The sequence below is a fragment of the Triticum urartu genome, chromosome 3A, assembly GCF_056163025.1.
Source record: "Triticum urartu cultivar PI428250 chromosome 3A, HENAU_Tu73, whole genome shotgun sequence".
Classification (NCBI taxonomy): Eukaryota; Viridiplantae; Streptophyta; class Magnoliopsida; order Poales; family Poaceae; genus Triticum; species Triticum urartu.
Window position 1 is genome coordinate 96,791,556 of NC_141875.1, and position 17,851 is coordinate 96,809,406.

At 43.5% G+C, this 17,851-nt stretch overlaps 1 protein-coding gene across 5 annotated transcripts; it reads right to left on the minus strand.

Annotated features, from left to right (window-relative positions):
- Window positions 1–6,082: 6,082 nt before the first annotated feature.
- LOC125543061 (transcriptional corepressor LEUNIG) lies at window positions 6,083–17,177 on the minus strand. 5 transcript variants are annotated; one of them, XM_087546516.1, is made up of 19 exons: window positions 17,013–17,177; window positions 16,843–16,913; window positions 15,971–16,068; window positions 15,534–15,643; window positions 14,330–14,704; window positions 14,137–14,225; window positions 12,994–13,081; window positions 12,821–12,896; window positions 12,080–12,129; window positions 11,662–11,964; window positions 9,579–9,758; window positions 9,219–9,464; window positions 8,992–9,112; window positions 8,595–8,704; window positions 8,323–8,472; window positions 7,672–7,827; window positions 7,381–7,497; window positions 6,871–7,074; window positions 6,083–6,497 (listed from the first exon to the last, which is right to left on the minus strand). In XM_087546516.1, exons 2-19 carry the CDS (start codon window positions 16,872–16,874, stop codon window positions 6,357–6,359), a joined length of 2,646 nt encoding a protein of 881 aa, XP_087402642.1. In that variant the 5' UTR covers window positions 16,875–16,913; window positions 17,013–17,177; the 3' UTR covers window positions 6,083–6,356. The 5 variants fall into 5 exon arrangements, with proteins under 5 accessions (XP_087402642.1, XP_087402641.1, XP_048562265.1 ...); XM_087546515.1 differs by having other exon boundaries at window positions 15,971–16,071; XM_048706308.2 differs by having other exon boundaries at window positions 14,330–14,710; window positions 17,013–17,176.
- Window positions 17,178–17,851: the final 674 nt, after the last annotated feature.

A 17,851-nucleotide genomic window follows, 5' to 3' on the forward strand; every position in this document is an offset into this window, starting at 1 on the left:
CTAGATATTCTCATAACTATGCTCAATTCTGTCAATTGCTCAACAGTAATTTGTTCACCCACCGTAGAATATTTATGCTCTCGAGAGAAGCCACTAGTGAAACCTATGGCCCCCAGGTCTATCTTTATCATATTGATCTCCTACTACTTAGTTATTTCCTTTGCTATTTACTTTGCCTTTATTTTACTTTGCATCTTTATCATAAAAATACCAAAAAAAATTATCTTTATCATATCTATCAGATCTCACTCTCGTAAGTGGCCTTATAGGGATTGACAACCCCTATTTGCATTGGTTGCGAGGATTTATTTGTTTTGTGCAGGTACGAGGGACTCGTGCATAGCCTCCTACTGGATTGATACCTTGGTTCTCAAAAACTGAGGGAAATACTTACGCTACTTTGCTGCATCATCCCTTCCTCTTCGGGGAAAACCAACACAGTGCTCAAGAGGTAGCACTCCTCTTCTGGTAAAGTGGCGATGTAGGTCCCGGTGAAGCTTGGTATTCCGATGTTCAGGTACCTAGTGACTTCCTTCAAGTGTCTCCCAAAAGGTGTGTCTTCATCCGGTTGTGCAAACTTGTTCCTTGAGTCCGCCATCCTATAGTGTGGAAAATGGAGAGGAGTCAGAAATGAGTAGAGAAGAGTGACCTATGGCTTATCTTAGTGGTCGTGTCCTACATTCAGCGTGTGCTCTAATACCATCTTGTAGCGATCTAACCTCAAACAGTCAAATCTCTATGCATAAGTGTCATCCCTGGATCGGTAATGCTGACACACATAGTACTTGAAGGATTTATAATAGAGTAGCAATCACACACTTATTACATCGAATGTCTCAAAAGATAACTTAATACAATAATATGTCTTAAGGCCATCTAAATACGATAACAGCGGAAGGCTTGGAAGATAAAGCGAGTCCATCAACTCCAACGTCGTAGCTGAGTGCACGACAACGACCTAGCGCACCTTACTCTTCATCTGAAAAGTCTGCAACATGATATGTTGCAGCCCGAAACGGGTCAGCACATGGAATATGCTGTCAAAATAACACAGTAAAGCAATGAACAAGTAAAGGCTATCACTACATGCATGTAAGGTTGGTGGATGCTCTATGGTTATAATGTTTTTGCGAAAAGCCAATTTTTTTCCTACAATAAAGGAATATATATTTATTTAACTATCATGGTAGTTGATAAACATTGAGAATGGTACCCCATCTCAATCCCAATTAAAAAGTAATTAATAACCCAACAAATTAATTTAGAGTGATGAGATCAACATGATAATCCAAGAACGAGATACTCAAGATATCCATAACCGGGGACACGGCTAACCATGATTAGTTTGTACACTCTGCAAAGGTTTGCGCACTTTTCCCCATAAGACTCGATCTCCTCCGTTGGAATTCTCGCACTACATGGTGTTTGAGAAACGGATGACCGAGACACGGTCTTTCACAAACATTAACTCTTTACTCTAGGTAGACAGTACCAACCTACATCCCCTACATCTGCTAGTCTACCACTGAAAGAGGTCATGCAACATACTCAACTATGCTAGAGCCCATAATAGCTTGTGGCTGCACATGGAAGTTTCTAGCATTAATAATCTTATGATCCCTTTGAGCCTGGGTGGCGAACCAAAGGACTGCACTGGTATATCCCCAGGTGCCCGCAACCAATCCACCCAGATGTGTATTTAAATAGCCACCTTAAGTTAACCATTAATTAATAATCTCACATCTGTCATGGATTCACTCAAACCCAATCCACGTCTACAAGCATAGCATAGCAACATAAGCATAACGTAGAAAATAACTCCCGAGGGTTTGATAATAAAAGGGCAATAGGTTCTACCTCATCATCTACTTACCAAATACCCACATGTTAAACACATCCTAATCATGGAGTTTTTGAGGATTGTAACTAATGCATAAAAACTGGATATGAAAAGAGTATGATCAATGTGTTACTTGCCTTGCTGACGATCCGCAAACCCCAGAGACTCATAGTAGCACGATTCGCACTCCGGAAATTCTATCGCAAACAAACAATAGCATACATAAGCACTCAAGCATAGATGCAAGGGTAAAACTCAAATAAGAAGATCCAATCTGAAAGTTCAACTAAAGAGCTTCGATTTGCAAAAAGAATCGATCGAATCGGAGCTACGGAACTGAAACTACGATCAACAGAACTTCGAACTCAAATCTGCTTGAAACCAAATTTTAAATTGTCAAAATCATGTTCAAGTTGTTTAACCGGAAAGAGGTCTTCGAGACGAAGATTTTGGCATTGGTTTCACTGGATTTGGACGAACGGTTGAAAAGTTGTGAGGGTTTGAAGATCAGGGGCTAATCTGCGATAAAAATAATTATGAATAGGTCCCTGACGAAATTAAAACAGAAAAAGAAAAATCTATCGAACGAACGTCCGCTAACAGAGGCAAACGAACGAATTCGTTCGTTAAAACGAGCTAACGAACGAACGTTCGTAAAATAAACTAACCGAGAAAAACTGAACTAATCTAAATGAAATAAAAAAAACCAATCCAGGGTTAATAAAAAGTGGGTGGTTTTATACCTAAAAACCCAAAAAATGGCGGCGAGAAAAATCCGGCAGGCGGCGGCGGCTCCGGCACGCTGGCTGCGTGAGGCGGCGCGGGCGCAGGGCTGCGGGGGTGGGGCGCGACGCGGCGACAGGCGGGCGACGCGGGGGCGGCGGGCGAGGCGAGATGCGGAGGGCGGTGGCGGCGGGGGGGGGGAGGGTTATAAGGGCCTCGGTGGGTGGTCCGACTTGAGGGAGGGGGGCGCGCATGTCCGGAACGGACACGGCGTCCATGGCGGCGGCGGCGCTCGGGAGTCCGCTCCCGAGCCGGAGCGGGAGGCGACGGCGCGCTGGGCTGTGGCCCGCTCGGGCGACGCAGCTTTTTTTAAAAATAAATTCCGCCAAAAAGAAAAATTCTTAAAAAATATAAAAAAATAAAAATGCCAAAAACAATTTTCACCGTCTAAATAAAATATTTAAAACGAAGTGAACATTTTCTTGGCCTAAAAATGCAATTTTGAAAAATGCATATTTTTCTAATTCGAATAAAATATCAATAAAATCCAAGTAAAATTATTTATTTGATTTTAATATTTTTCCTTCAATATTTCCTTTATTTTGGAGAAGTCATATTATCTCCTCTCTCTTATTTTTAATGTTGGAAATATTAATTGGAGAGAAAAATAATTAAAACCAAGATGATCTTTTTTCAATATTTGAGAAAAACTCAAATATGAAAATAAACGAAATCCCCAACTCTCTCTGTGGGTCCTTCAGTTGATTAGAATTTATAGGAACAAAACGCAAGTGCAAATAAAATATGATATGCATATTGACCTATGTATAACATTTCAAATTGAAAATTTGGGATGTTACAGAAACCCTACTTCCTAAATTGCACCTAATTCAGAAACCCTAGTTCCTAAATTTGAACTAATTGCAAAACCCTAGTTCCTAATTTGAACTAATTGAGAAACCCTAGTTCCTAAATAACACTAACAACAACGCCAATTCCCTAAATTTCTTATACCACTAACGGTAGGATCAATTTGCACTAACAAATTTGCACTGACAGCAAACAAATGAGACAATGCAGTAGGGGGAGGGGTAGAACTCACTCAACACCGCCCACTGAGACCGGAAGTAAAGTCGTGGCTGTGACTCGGATTAGCCTTCCAGGCCTATGCCAATCTAGTTGCCGCCGATGATTTGGTGTTTTTTTTTTGACAACAAATAGACTTTATTTCTCATATGATGGTCATGTCGTTTACAAGTAAATGAGAAACAAAGTCAGGGATTACATCATCCCAAGAACCTGAAGGTCTAGCAGTAAAAGAAAGCCCATGATTCGATGTTGACTTCTATAATTGAGGGATCAACGTTTTTAGAAAACAGTCAAGAAGAAACCAGATGGTTTTTATTTAAGGAAAAAAATAAGATAAGGTGGTGGTTTTTTTTATTTAGGGCTCACAATTGTGATGTTTTTTTTGCAATTTATTCATGTAGGTTGTGGTACCACACCAACAGATTTTTTCCCTTCTGCTAAGCTTGAATCATCCACACTATGATGGCGTGGCATCCAAGACTGCAGCCGTATCCACCACCACAAACTAGAGAAATCTCACGAGAAATCACATATAGTACGTACCTACAGTAAAATCAACTAGCCACAAAACTAAATCACGTAAGAGCATCTTCAGCCGCGCCCCCAACAAGGCCTCCATGCGACTTTTCGGTCGCTGGTGCCAAAAAATCGGCTCAGTCACGTCCTCAATGGCCTATTTTTCGCCGGCTCAGGTCAAAATTGGTGTCGGCGGATTCAACCCAAACCCGGCGCGCTGGGGGGCGCTCGGAGGCGTCGGGCGAATCGTTTTTGGCACGAAACAGCCGCGCGCCCTCCTTGCCAGCGACTCGTCTCTCTTCTCGCCGCTTCGTCATCCTCAACGACTCGTTTCCCGCGACGAATCAATGCCAAAGCTGCCGCGCGCTGCCGCGCCGGTCAGCCTTCTCCCTTGATGCCTCACGGGCGGCGCAGTGACCGGACGACGCGCGTCCCCTCGCCCGCCACGCGTACGCGCGGCGGCCATGCATACAAGCCGCGCCTCCGCCTATATAAGCCGAACCCCAGCGCACCGGTGACACACAGAATCCCCACCGCCGCAACGCCATTTCTCCCCCTTTCCTCCCTCTCCTCTTGCCGTCTCCAGTTCAAAGCATGGTCGAGCGCTTCCCAAGCGACGGTGCGGCGCCGAACGACTTCGGCTGCCACCACCTTCACGAGGACGAAGCTCGGCTCCTCTTCGAGGCCGAGTACCCGGTCCCACCGGACATGCGGGTGCCGGGGGCGTGAAGGATCAGCGCCGGCGGGGTCCCCGTGCCACCACCGCCCACCGGGGCGGCGCGGCGTGCGGAGATCGCGCGTATCCACGCCTCTCTACCGCGGGCGGCGAGGGAAAGCCCGCGGTATGTCCCCGACAGCCCGCTCTGGGAGCCTTACTTCCGCCGCCGCCACGCCGAGCAACTAGAGGCCACCAACGGCGTCGTGCCCTCCGGAAGGCTCAACTCCGAAGGCTGACGTCGATGGTGGGGCGTGCCCGGCCGCACGCTGGAGGTCGTCCTCGAGTACATCGAGGGCGGCAACACGCCGAGGCTGGAGTACCCCGCTCCCCCGTCCATCTCTCGCCAGCGTGGGAGCTCGTGGACACCGAGGCACATGGACCTGGGTGCATCCTCCTCCTCGTCCGGCCGCTCGTCCGACTCTCCCTGCCTCCGCCTCGTCAAGCCGGAGCCCCAGGACACGCCTATCAGCGCGCGCACCCGCAGCTCCGGCGTCCGCATCGACGACTCCGCCCCCGCCTCTGGCCGCCTCGTCCTCGTCAGGCCGAAGCCCGAGCCCGGCCTCCCCACGGAGTACGAGGAGATAGCTCGGTGCGGCTTCTCCGACGAGGACGCCCTACGGTGGGCGCGGGACGACTACCTCGCGACGAGATGGTCCAGCAGCGCCGGGCCCTGGAGGAGATAGCCGCCCGCAAACATGGGCGCGAGGACGAGCGCGGCGTCGTGATCCTCGACAGCGACGACGACACCCCCGGACCATCCAACCCGCCGCGCCAACGGGGGAGGGTTGCAGCAAGGACGGCGGCCACGGAGGAGGCGGCGACGACGACAACGGCGGCAACTACACGCGATTCTACCGCCTCCTCGGCATGTAGAACTGCAAGGACGGCAAGGGAGACGGCGATGAGCAGCCTAGTAGCGTTTTTTTTTCTTTTTTGTAAAATATTTTAAATATGTACAAACTCGCCGAAGTTTGGTTGAATTTGCACCATGTTTGTGCCGAAATCAAAATTTTCAAAAAAACATGGGCGCCTTAACTGGGGGGCATCACGCCCCCAGCACGCGGTTTGCGCCGGTGCGTCCCCAGTGGGCGATTTTTAGCGTCTCCTGGGGGGCCAACGGCTGGAGATGCTCTAACCCGCATCCATCATTCAGAACAGCGGCACTTTCAGAGCACAACCATTTCAGAGACCAGAGATGGTGTCCAAACTCAGATAGATATATTTAGCTGCTGATGTTCTATACAAAAAGGCAATCAATCCACCAACCCAGGTCCCAGGGTGCGCAAGCAAAAGCTTGTACTTCCAACCAACCATATATATTCAGTCTAGCGTCATATGCCGCATAACTAGGGGGCTATTATGCTATCTAGAAGAGTCTCCAGTACCCGCACGGCGGATCGGTGTGGTGCGGCAAAAAGCGCTCGCTCATCCACCACGGTTACGGTTCAGGGCGAGCGGCAGTTGGACGGTTCATTTCCACAGCTTCACGTGCTTGTCATGGCTCACTGAAGCCACCAGGCCGGAGCTTGAGGAGGCCAAGGCAGAGATGAGGCCGTCGTGCGCCGCGACGGTCATGCTCCTGTTCTCCACCATGTCCCACAGCTCCAGAGACTGCAGTGTTGGACACGAAACACTTGTAAGTCAACAGCATGAATATCTTAGGAGGAAAAAATGAATGATCCTGTCTATCCTTATCGTCAATTAAATATATCTTAGCAGGGAATCCAGTGATCATGTCTATTCTTATAAACATTAAAAAAAGTATCCAATTGTAATTGAGATCATTTCATTTGCAACTACATTTGAAGCTAAAATTGCAGTTGAAATTCTAGGTCATGCTTGTATTAAAAAGATAGGAATTTCCAACGCGAAGCTAAAATTGTAGTTGAGATCATTTCATTTGCAACCACATTTATAGTTCTTTGCAATTTACTTTCGCATGTGTCGTGATCGCAAAATGCTGTTACGCGCTAAAAACGCTCACCTGGTAGCAACCGATGATGAGCAAAGATGGATACTTAGGGTGGAAAGCGCATGCATGAAACTTGCTCCCGGTGCTGTTGAGCTCTTGCACGCAGTTCTCATTCCCAGAATTCACAGACCATACTTTTACCGTGTCTTCACTGGTAGAGACAACATAGTCACCCGTGGGGCTCCAACAAAGTGAATCAACATGCTCTGTGTGACCCTGCAAAATTACCAAGATGGGGTTGAAGTTTTCTCTTGTCATGACCTAGGGAATTTTCAATTACTAGACAAGTAAATTCTTATTACAGCAGCCACCTGAACACTTGGGAGAATACTCAGGCAAGAGCAATTTGTCATACATGCAAGTGAATCTCAAAAGGTTGAGTAAACAATTAAACAAGGAAATAGACACCGAGATTTAGTTGGACACTATATCCTTATGCCACTTAGTGAACTAAACATAAGCAGACTATCTGCACCCAGTTGTGATGTAGAAATATAGAGGTTAGAGCCATCCAATACAAACCTCAAATATCCTAACACAAGCTTGTGTTTCCACATCCAGTATAGATACAACATTCTCTGAAGCTGCTGCAAGAAATCCACCATGACGTGGCTGAAATCTCAGCTGGCTTGAACCTCCCTACACAGGCATTACAAGTAAATAAATCAACAAACAGATGGTCTGCAAGTGATCTCATTTAAAACCATCTGCTGCTTGTGCCGGTGGCACCTCACTACTTTTACAACAAAATTGTATGGACAAAGCAAAGCTGCTAGAGATCGACAGAATGCTCAGTAAGCAAAGTTTAGTAACCTTGAAATTTCGGACAGCCCTTCCGCTGCTGATACTCCAGAGCCGAATCTCACCATTCCCATCACAAGAACAAATGAGGTCATCCTTGTTTGGGTGAAAATCCACCGACATAACAGATGCTGAGTGCCCGGTAAACGTATGGACTGTATCATCTTGCTGGAAAAAACATTGCAGGAGTCGAATGTTAATGGCATGTTTATATAGTAAAACATACAACTTCGCTGCATTTGTAACTCTTAAGAAAACAAGGATAGACATCTCCCAAGCATCCAAATCAAATTAGAACCATCATACATATACCCCAGAACAAATAAGATCCACTTCCTAGATGAAGAATTTGTGCCGTGTGAAGGAATCTAAGAACTGATGTTGGGGGTGGTGGGACCTTTCATGACAGGTAGCCTTGCCATGGGCATTGCTTAAACTGCTCTCTTTTGTGAGTTTCACAGCCTAACTAACTATGCTTTCCAGTTTCAGCATAAAAGGTAACTGAGATGGCATTAACACCTGAGTTATGAATAAAAAATAGCAATTTGATATTATCATTCGATGTTACTTGACAGTGTTGTGCAATGTAAGACAGGCAAATCACAAGGAAGCAGATGGGTAAGCAAAAGTTGGAGCTTTGACAAACCGCACAGGCTTACTTACATTGTCGACATCCCAGACCCTGACAGTTTTGTCAAATGATGATGTAGCAATACGTGGGATGCTTGGACCGAACCGTACATCGGTTATCAGAAGAGAATGCTCCTCCAATACTGCCTTTTGTTTTAAAGTTTCAGCATTCCACAATACCACCTGCATTATAACATAACAGTTGTACATTTCAGTTTCAACACCAATTTTGGATGCAAGTCTCCAGAACTCAGACAATATCCCTTCGACTGAGCAGCCTGGTTAGTATGAACATGCATGTTTACCTTCTTATCATGACCCCCAGTAGCAAGTAGATTTCCATCTGATGAGAAGTGACAACATACAACCTTGTTGGTGCTTGCTCGAGCTGAAGAAACCTCTCGGAAGGTGAATCCTGCGTAAAACATACACAAAAGGTTAAATATGAAACAAACTTATGATACAACTTTCAAGTAAACAATGTAAATATAACACATTGAACCAGCATACTACTTCGACACCTGTTAGGTTTTCACTAAAAAGGGGACCAGGGTCTGTACAGCTCACAGTTTCCATGCTAACCACAACCTAGTTCAGTTTACCCGATTGGGACCTGTGGGTACTACACTGGTAACCCAGGGAACCAGTGCCAATAATTGCCGTAAGCCTTTGGTATTAAACAGCTAGACCAAAGAATTGCACCTTTAGAAGAAGCCATACAACGGCTGCGGGCATCACTTGGACCTGCAGCATCATCATGTGACAAGAACGAGTCCACGTTATCTCCCAAGCTGTCATCCTCCACCAAGCGATCCATGTCAGCCTACAGAAGTCAGGGCACAAAAGGATCAACCAACAGAACAGAAATGGGCTAATTATAGTAGTTGTACGTCCAAATACTTCCAAAGTACTAGTAAACAATAACTTACAATCTGGTTTGTTGGCGATTCCCTTGTGCCTGGGGCATCAGAACCAAAAACAACTAAGGCCTTCGATATACTAGCATTGTGGTGCATCGGTGGCATTGATATGGTGTCTCCTGGAGTATCTGTGGAAGGAGTTGAGGGTGCTGAGCTGGGGCAGGGGCCAGTAGTATTCATAGTACCAGAGCTGTTAGCTGGACCGGATGATGAGATAGGTTGTTTGCGTTTTCGCCCATTTTGATTCTTGGAAGCCTGCAAAACCATATCAGAGTTTGGGGTTTACAAACTTATGGAAACTTGAAGATTCAACAAAACGTAATAAGATGTTAAGATGATAAAGTTGGATCATGCAGAACAGAGTAAAACCTGTTCATTTCCACGAAAGGAATAGCACAAGCTTCCATCCATAGAAACACTCCCAGGCACCATTTTTTCATGATGGCCTGAGAAGTGATTTGAGCTTTGTGGTAGCTGGCTAAGTAATGATTGTTGAAGGAGCTGTTGCTGATTGCTGCTTTGCCGTTGCTGCTGTAAAGCAGCTATCTTCTACTACAAAGAGGGGAAGTGGTGAGGGTTTCTATTAAGATACAAAATATCATAAATGGTAGCGCTAGGGTAGAGCTGATGGTAAGTGGTACTGGATAGCTGTTAAGAATATCATTAAGTACTTGAAAACAATAAGGATGTGTTAGCTAGATGATCATGTGATCATGCAAACTTCCAGACTGACAAAGAGCTGATTGTAAGTGCTACTGGACAGCTGTTAAGAATATCATTAAGTACTTGAAAACAATAAGGATGTGTTCTTACTCTATTAAGGTCAGGATGAACTCGTAGTAAATAGCTCCACCGACGCGAACTTGTACTCTCAAAGATGATTATTGTTCGTGATTTGAATTTGTATTCATTTTGAATGGAGGTGGACTCAGTTGTACAAGTTTAAAGTGATTCTAAGACGGAGGACATTCACATTGAGATTTGAAGCTATAAAAGGAAGTGTTTGGATAAGGCAATTCACTGTTGAACTATATCTTTGTGCACATGTAGGGTGCAAAAGACATTTTTAACCAAGGAATGAATTGAGCCTTCATGTGCTAATGTCAGAGATCCAAACAGTATTTCTTTGTGTATGCAAATAGCATGTAGCCGCTTTCCTCTATTTATTTTTTGTAACAGCATTTACTTTGATGTCAGAGCTACGACCTCTATGTTCCAGTTCAGAAAATTCCATTTCCAGTTTGTGGTATCCATGGTAGGTTAGGTAGATTGAAAGAAGCTGGAGGTAGCACACTAGGTAGACTGAAAGAAGATGAGATAGCACACTAGGCTCTAAGGTGGGCAGTCCTGAAGGTGGGTGCCCGACAAGGACGGAAGGAGTCCATTGAGATGACAGGCAAGGTTCGGCAATGACATAAAGACAACAAACCAGCTCAACAGTTAGTTATAACAAATTATGACCCTGCATGTCAAATGCAGAAACAAATAAAGCTTAGATGCGGGGTCAAAGAGGCCCCAGGAGCTGCAAATTAGTGAACGTCTTCACTGGTCACGGCAGCGGCCTCCTCAGGTTTTGATGGATCTCAATGGGGAGTTCTGGGGCTGGTTGCTGAGTGAAAACTTCTCTACTCGATATTTTAGAATCAAGCTGGAAATAGGTTTTGGCAGGAGACTGCCCACTCTTGAAGAGTCAGCTCTTGACTGGGGAGGCAGAGGTCGATTTGAACACACTGACTCTGGGCTTGGCAAAGTGCCGCTTGTAGACTAGCAGAGGCCCACTGGGCCTTGTGGACTTTGAATCTGCCACTTTGGGGGACGGGGGCAGGGGCGGGGGCGGGGGGGCTTGGGTTGGTCAATGGATCACCAGTGACCTCAGAAACAGCCTGAGCTGGAGAGTAGGCAACAGCTCAACCAGGTAGCCATGTCATCCACACAAACAAGAAGCGAGAGGTAAACTGCCCTAGGATGGTTTTCTTATGATAAATTTAAATAAAGCTCGATGATTGCTCACCGAGCATAATTTTAAACTCGGCCCGAAGCTCAGGAGGGTAACACGCACTTATCTCGTAAGAAAATTGATACTGCAGAATGCCAACTTGTTTTTTTTAAACCGAAGACCGTAGAACAATAGTTCTACGGTAATTTTCATTCAAATAAATGTTTATGTACAAACAGAAAAGAAAAAAGAAAATTACACACAAAACCTCTTATCCAATAAGAATGCCAACTTGTCAACATGGCATATTTTCTTATGACAGGTTTAAATAAATCCGATGAGTGATCCCGTTAAAAAGAATGACTGCTCAGTGACCAAAATTCAGTATTTGTATTGTGGCAGGAACCAATGGGGAGACACAAAAGAAAAGAAACAAGGCGTGAGACTACATGCATAAACCGCAGTAAAAGTATTGGCAGTTATATGCATATAACATAAATAGTACGTTGGACTTACCTTCATCAGCATATCTGTCTCCATTGGCTGCACATGTGAATACATGTTCTGCAGTGAAGGCCCCACACTAGGGATAATATCTGTGAATGCGTTTGACTGACCATCCCTTCGACTGCTCAAAAGCACCCGAAGCCTTCGGGCATCCATCTCTCCAGATGAAGATGTAATATTTTGCTGTGCTTGAAGCAGCAACTGTTGCTGTTGTTGCTGCTGTTGAGTGAGAAACTGAAGATGTTGCAATGCTTGGGGATTCTGCATAAAAGATTTCTGTTGGAGAAATCCAGATCGAAACTGATCTAAACCCTGAATAGTTGTGACCAAATTGAAATACGTCGTAAGAACATAAAATATGTAGAAGTCCTACTTGCTGCAAATTTATAATTTAGACGACAGAGATTTAATCAAGTGAAAAACTAACCGTGAGAGGCCACCCTTTCAAGGTCATATTGTGCCCTGCTGGATTAGTGCCTGCCAGACAGCAGAGTATTAAACCATAACAATCAGTATGTGAATGAACAATACAAGTTGACAGGTATTAGGACATCTAACAAAGAGTCAGAGTCCCGAATTGCAGCAGACAGGCACAAAAGCAACCATGAGGCTACATAAACAAAAAGATGGAGAATATGTGTGGTAATGACAGCTGTGCAGCCTAATTATTCCTCAAAACTAAAATAACAGAGATTTTCATGTTTGCATTAAGAAACATAATCTCCCTTCTAGAGACTAGAGAATAGACCTACATCATACCTACACTGTAGATCACTGACCGTACACAAATTAAAACAACAAATATTAACGTCTCAATGCATAGAAGACCACAATATTAGATGCATGTGTTCTGCATAATGATCAGTGCATTTATATATGAAAACAGAATTGTATGTTTGTACTCTTTGTAAAAATTTACCACCTTTAAGTTGTGAATGTTAAACAACCATAACATTTTTTGTATATATTCGAATCTGGGCCTAATGATCTATACAATTTCTACACAAGATAAAAGAAAACTGTTGCAACACTAATGATTAATTACTACTACAAAATAGGAAACATGTTTTCAGGTTCAATAGACTACGGATCTATAGATGTGAAAACCACATGAAAGCAGGAATAAAAGCAGAAACATCAATTTACACTAGAGTTCAATGGCAAAAACCTGGTACTCCAAGTAATGATCCGTCTGCTCCTGCACCCCTAAGATTTAGAGTGGCGTTTGAATCTGCCTTGATTTCCTGGTACAATTAGACTTACCAACTTATATATACTGGCACATAAGTGAACACAATATCTTAAATAAACAGCAACCCAGTTAAGACATGTACAGATTACCTGTGTTGATCCCTGAAGCTGTAGGTTCCTGGCCTGAGCTTGTTGCAAAGTACCTGACACTCCACCAGCTGATCCTTGAAATATTTGCCTAACGGTTGTAAGAACAGCAATCCAATTAAGATATGCACGGACTACCTAAAAACATAAACCAAACATTTGCACCCTAATAACAATCATATTTTTTACGGGAAAATAACAATCATATGAACAGCTAGGCGAAGATATCAAACGTACATGCACATAACAGAAATGTCCTTGTAATTGAAAATTAAAGACAGAAACATCATAACAGCATCCATATAATCAGCAGACAGAGATGCTTTACATCGATCTTTTCACTAACATGTTTGCTGCAACTGGTCTTTATGGACCTAGTAAATGCATGCCATCACTTTGCATAATTCATTACAGCAAATCAATAGTCTCAATGAATTACTGGACAACATGCTAATGGATCAATCAAATAGATTTTCATTCTATCTTAAGATCAGCGTGTAAAAGCTGTAATGGGCATTTATGCATTTGGATGTTCAAACTAAACTCCCAAAACCACCATGGATAGAATAGATTGCATTTCCAGTTAACCAGAATAGATCGAATTATCGTCTTCAAGATATTCTTAGGATGCATAGTATCAAAATTTGCTACAAGGCGATCAGATATATTAGAAGAGTGAATTCCTATAATCCTAAAGTAAAGAGGGGGGAAAGATGAAGTTACAGAATATATTAAAACACTTTTTGGTTGCCGAGCACGAAAACATCAAGGATGTTTAACCAAGTAGCTCTGATACCACCGAAACCACTCCATTGTGACAAGCGAGTCATCATGAAAGAACAATATGCAAACAAAACTACAGCAGGAACAAGCTATTATGATTTATGAACCCACAACTAGAGTTCCGTAGGAACTAGAAAGGTACAAAATGAGCAAGTAAAAATAGAATCGAGAATTCAGCTCAGACTGTAATTGATGGGATAAGACAAAAAGCAACAGAACTGGAACTTAAGATTTATTTTTTTACATTTGCTAACTGTACTAAAATAGATGATGTCACAGGACCATGAGTTGTATGTACTACAAAGCTCCCACAAGTAAATACAATGCTATAACAAGCATTACTAAATAGTTTGTAGTTTATACCCGGAAGCCTGAGCTGAGAATGCTGCGGACTTCAGCAAAGACGCCGGATTTGATTCCAGAAGCTGCCCAGCATTTTCATTAAACCTTTGCTGCGGTGCAGATTAGGGTGGAAATATTAGTGTGTATCATTTTATATCAAAATATTTGAGGGGTATTATTTAACTAACAGTACATACTGCCACTTGGAAATTACCTTTACTGATGCCTCATCCAAGGTGTCCCTCTGCGCAGAAATCTTCATTCTCTCTTCATACGCCTTTGCAGACAAAGAACTTGTTGTTACAGTATTTGGTTGTGTTGGAGGATCAGCAGATACTGAACCATTCTGGGGACTTGTGGGCAAATAACTGCTCTCATTACGCTGTTGTTGCTTCTGCTGGCGACGTTGCTGCTGCTGCTGCTGCTGAGGATGTTGTTGCTGTTGTTGGGTCTGCTCCTGTTGTTGCTGCTCCTGCTGCTGCCTCTGTAGCATGAGTTGCTGCATTTGGATCTGCTGTGCTGACTGCTGGGAATGAGGATGTTGCTGCTGTTGCTGCAATGATGACTGGTGCTCTCGAGCTTTAATCGACTGTGTCTGGGACACAAAGTTATAGTCATATACGGGAACAAGACCATGCAAACACGGGGAAAAGATACTTCATGATCATGCAAGATTATCACACTATATAGCTAGCAGTGGCAAGCAATTCCAGAGCAGGAGGCAGGTGGTAGCTACAAAAAATATACAGGTACTGACTACTCAGAAACAAAAGCCTAATGGATAAATGCGAGCTTAGCTACTATCAAGCGCTAAACTAACACAACTTATTGTTTTATACTTTTATACACAGAATGAACATAAAAATAATTGGCTCTGGAGCATTGGAAATAGGTTTTGGTGTTTGGTATGGCGCATTAACTTAAGATTTAATTTGAAATATTTAAAAGTAGCTTGAAACAAACACATCACAGATGAACCACCAGTCTGAACAGAATCCGGTTGATATATATGGGAAAGACAACTCAAATTTTCGCAGACCCATGCTCAAAGATGTCTGGCCATAGTCACAGGTCCGTCAATAGTTGTGCGGTTACGCTGTCATCCTTTAATTAGCTAATTGTGCAAAAAAATGAAATAAACATGAATGAATCATAAAGATTTAACCAAGGTAGATGGATTAGGGTTTTTTTTCATTCTTTCAACAGTAAAATGAAAGTTTCTTGGATTTTGCCTCTACTATTCATGTGGAAATTTTCAGTATCCTTTATGATGAGAATATACTCCTATCAGCGAGCAAGTGGTGGGTATGACTAATGCAATGAAACATTTACATGTTTACTGTAAAGTTGTATCATTTAAACGCAGCAGCACAAGTAAATCGATATGCATGTGCAGAGGCAGTGCATCATATAAGAACCTCAATGTACGAAGTAGCAACATCGGAATGCTTGTCGTTGGTCCTTGAAATGAAGATGTCCCAGAAGACCGACCACCACTCGAAGAGGAAACCCCCTGGGGCGTCAATTGCTATTGCAAAATTAAAGTGACACATGTCAGTGCAGTAAAATTAAGTTTCATTCTTCAGAAAGCAGAGATCAGACATTTGCATAGGTAAAATCAGACTAAGACAATGCAATGTTTAGAACAGCTGTATGCACATTTGCTTCTAGTCATGCATCTCTGTCGCACAAGCACTGCCTACCTGACAACAAAGGCACTGTCTACCTAACAACAATACCTACAGGAATCAAAATATTTGGCCCTAATGCAGAAAGATAGAGCTTGGAAACTAAAATGGAGCCTTCCTCGCAACAAGGTAAATTGATCATGACACATTGATGTTGTAGCACTCACCAACAGGATCTGGAGACAGATTGGATTCGGCTTGGAACGCCTTTGCAGTGTTCTGCAAGTTCCGCTTCACCAGGTAGTCATGGATGTACACATCCAAGCTGCTTCGCCAGCGATACACATGGCAAACATTAGGTTCATACCACAGATCAGTACATCATCGAGGTTAATAATAATTAGAAAAAGGCACGAAATAACCTAAAGAAAATCTCCTCTTATGCAAAATTTACTCCAGAAAAAACCCCAACAAGGAAGCTACAGGCACTGGAAACAACAGGAGATGAAAGCGAAAAAAAACGGAGGAAAAAATAGAGATAAAATGTGCATTTAAGCACTGTGGTAAAGATGCATTAAACTCTCTTGAAACCAAGAGGCAGCAAAGGCAGACACGCATGGAACAGACCTATTACCGGGAAGAAAAAAGAAGGGCAGAAAAAGAAACATAGAAAGAAGATAAAAGGTGGCAACTTTTGCAAAAGAAGAGGGAAATGTGCAGAACGGGAAAATAGAAATTTCATCAAGAAGTGACCTAATAAAGCGTTTGTTCTTCAACGAATAATGCAGGGCATTTGTTTTTCGGCGGATAATCTGATTCTACAAGGGAAGACAGAGGCGCCGTTGTCAACAAAAAAAAATCACAAGAAACAATGGTGCGGAACGGACGGCGAAGAAACCAACCTGCGAAAGGAAATCAACGGTGGGGGAGGCACACGGAAACGAAGAAATTTCAAGAAACGCGAAGAAACCCTCATCTCGAACACATCGAGAGAGAATGTGTGAAGATTAAAAAAAAAGTGGCAGCGTGTTCCCTGCCAAAAGCAATCTGCTCACTGAAACAAACCCGGAGGCGGAGCAGGGAGAGGAACGAAACTCACATCTTGTCTGCGTCCCAAGAATCCTGCGCCATGGCTGCCGCCTCGTCCCCCTCCTCCTCCTCGCGGCCACACTGCACGACACGGTAAAACAGCGCCTCAAGAACCGCCAAAGGAACAAGAGCGCACGGAGCACAAGGCGGCGAAGAGAAAAGAAAGATTTGACCGCTCACATTCCGCTCCAAATCTTGCCTCGACGCCACTTTGCAAGGCCGAAACGCAAGTTGCTTCTTTGAAAAAAGAAATCAATTGGAGAGGAGAGAAGGTAGGTGCGCGGTGATTTAATATGGGGTGGGGAGGAGAGGGGTGGGGAGGAGAAGGGAACAGAGGAAAGGAATAAAAAGGAAGAGACGAACAGGGGAGAGGAGAAGAGGGGGGCGAGGGCTTTAGGCCAAAAACCCCCATTGCCTTCTCACTTTACACTTTCACCCTTCGTGGACACATGTAATTGCGATAAGGCCATTCACGCCCCCGGCTCGTTGGAGTTCATGCCATTTTAGAATTTTCCTTTGTGGGTTCTTTGGTTTGTGTAGTTGAATGTATTAATAATCTAAAGAATTAGGCCTTTGAGAGTGTTTTTTATTTTTTGAAAATTGTTCTTTCTCTTGATTTACTTAACTTTCAGAAGGCATGATGTTATATTTATGTGTTTTTCTATTTATATGGTCCTTGAATCCGATGAATAAAAGAGACCCTAGACCAAGAACAATGAACACCCCCCCACCCCAAAAAAAAGTAGCTCAAATTGATGGCATACATAAAGATAAGGGCAATCTTTCATATCTTGAAAATTATAGTTTTCTAAGTCCTTCAATCCTGCGAATCAAAGGATTCTAAATAATGCCCAATGATCGTCCATAATAAGAGTAGCTCAATCAATGGTGTATTGAAAGATACAAGGACGATCTTCGATATCATAGGTGATCATAATTTCAAAAGTCTTTAAATCCCTTGAATTAAAACATGTACGTAACGAGTGACGCCGATGACCACCGACCGACCTCTATGAGAC

Bases quoted from the DNA above. Each gene is read 5' to 3' on its own strand.
- LOC125543061 (XM_048706307.2), bottom strand. From the start codon at position 16,874: ATGGCGCAGGATTCTTGGGACGCAGACAAGAT. The intron at 14,711-15,533 runs GTTCTTATATGA...TTTGTGTCCCAG, and splicing joins TTGCTACTTCGTACATTGAG to ACACAGTCGATTAAAGCTCG. The intron at 7,828-8,322 runs GTAAGTAAGCCT...TGTTTTTTCCAG, and splicing joins GGGTCTGGGATGTCGACAAT to CAAGATGATACAGTCCATAC.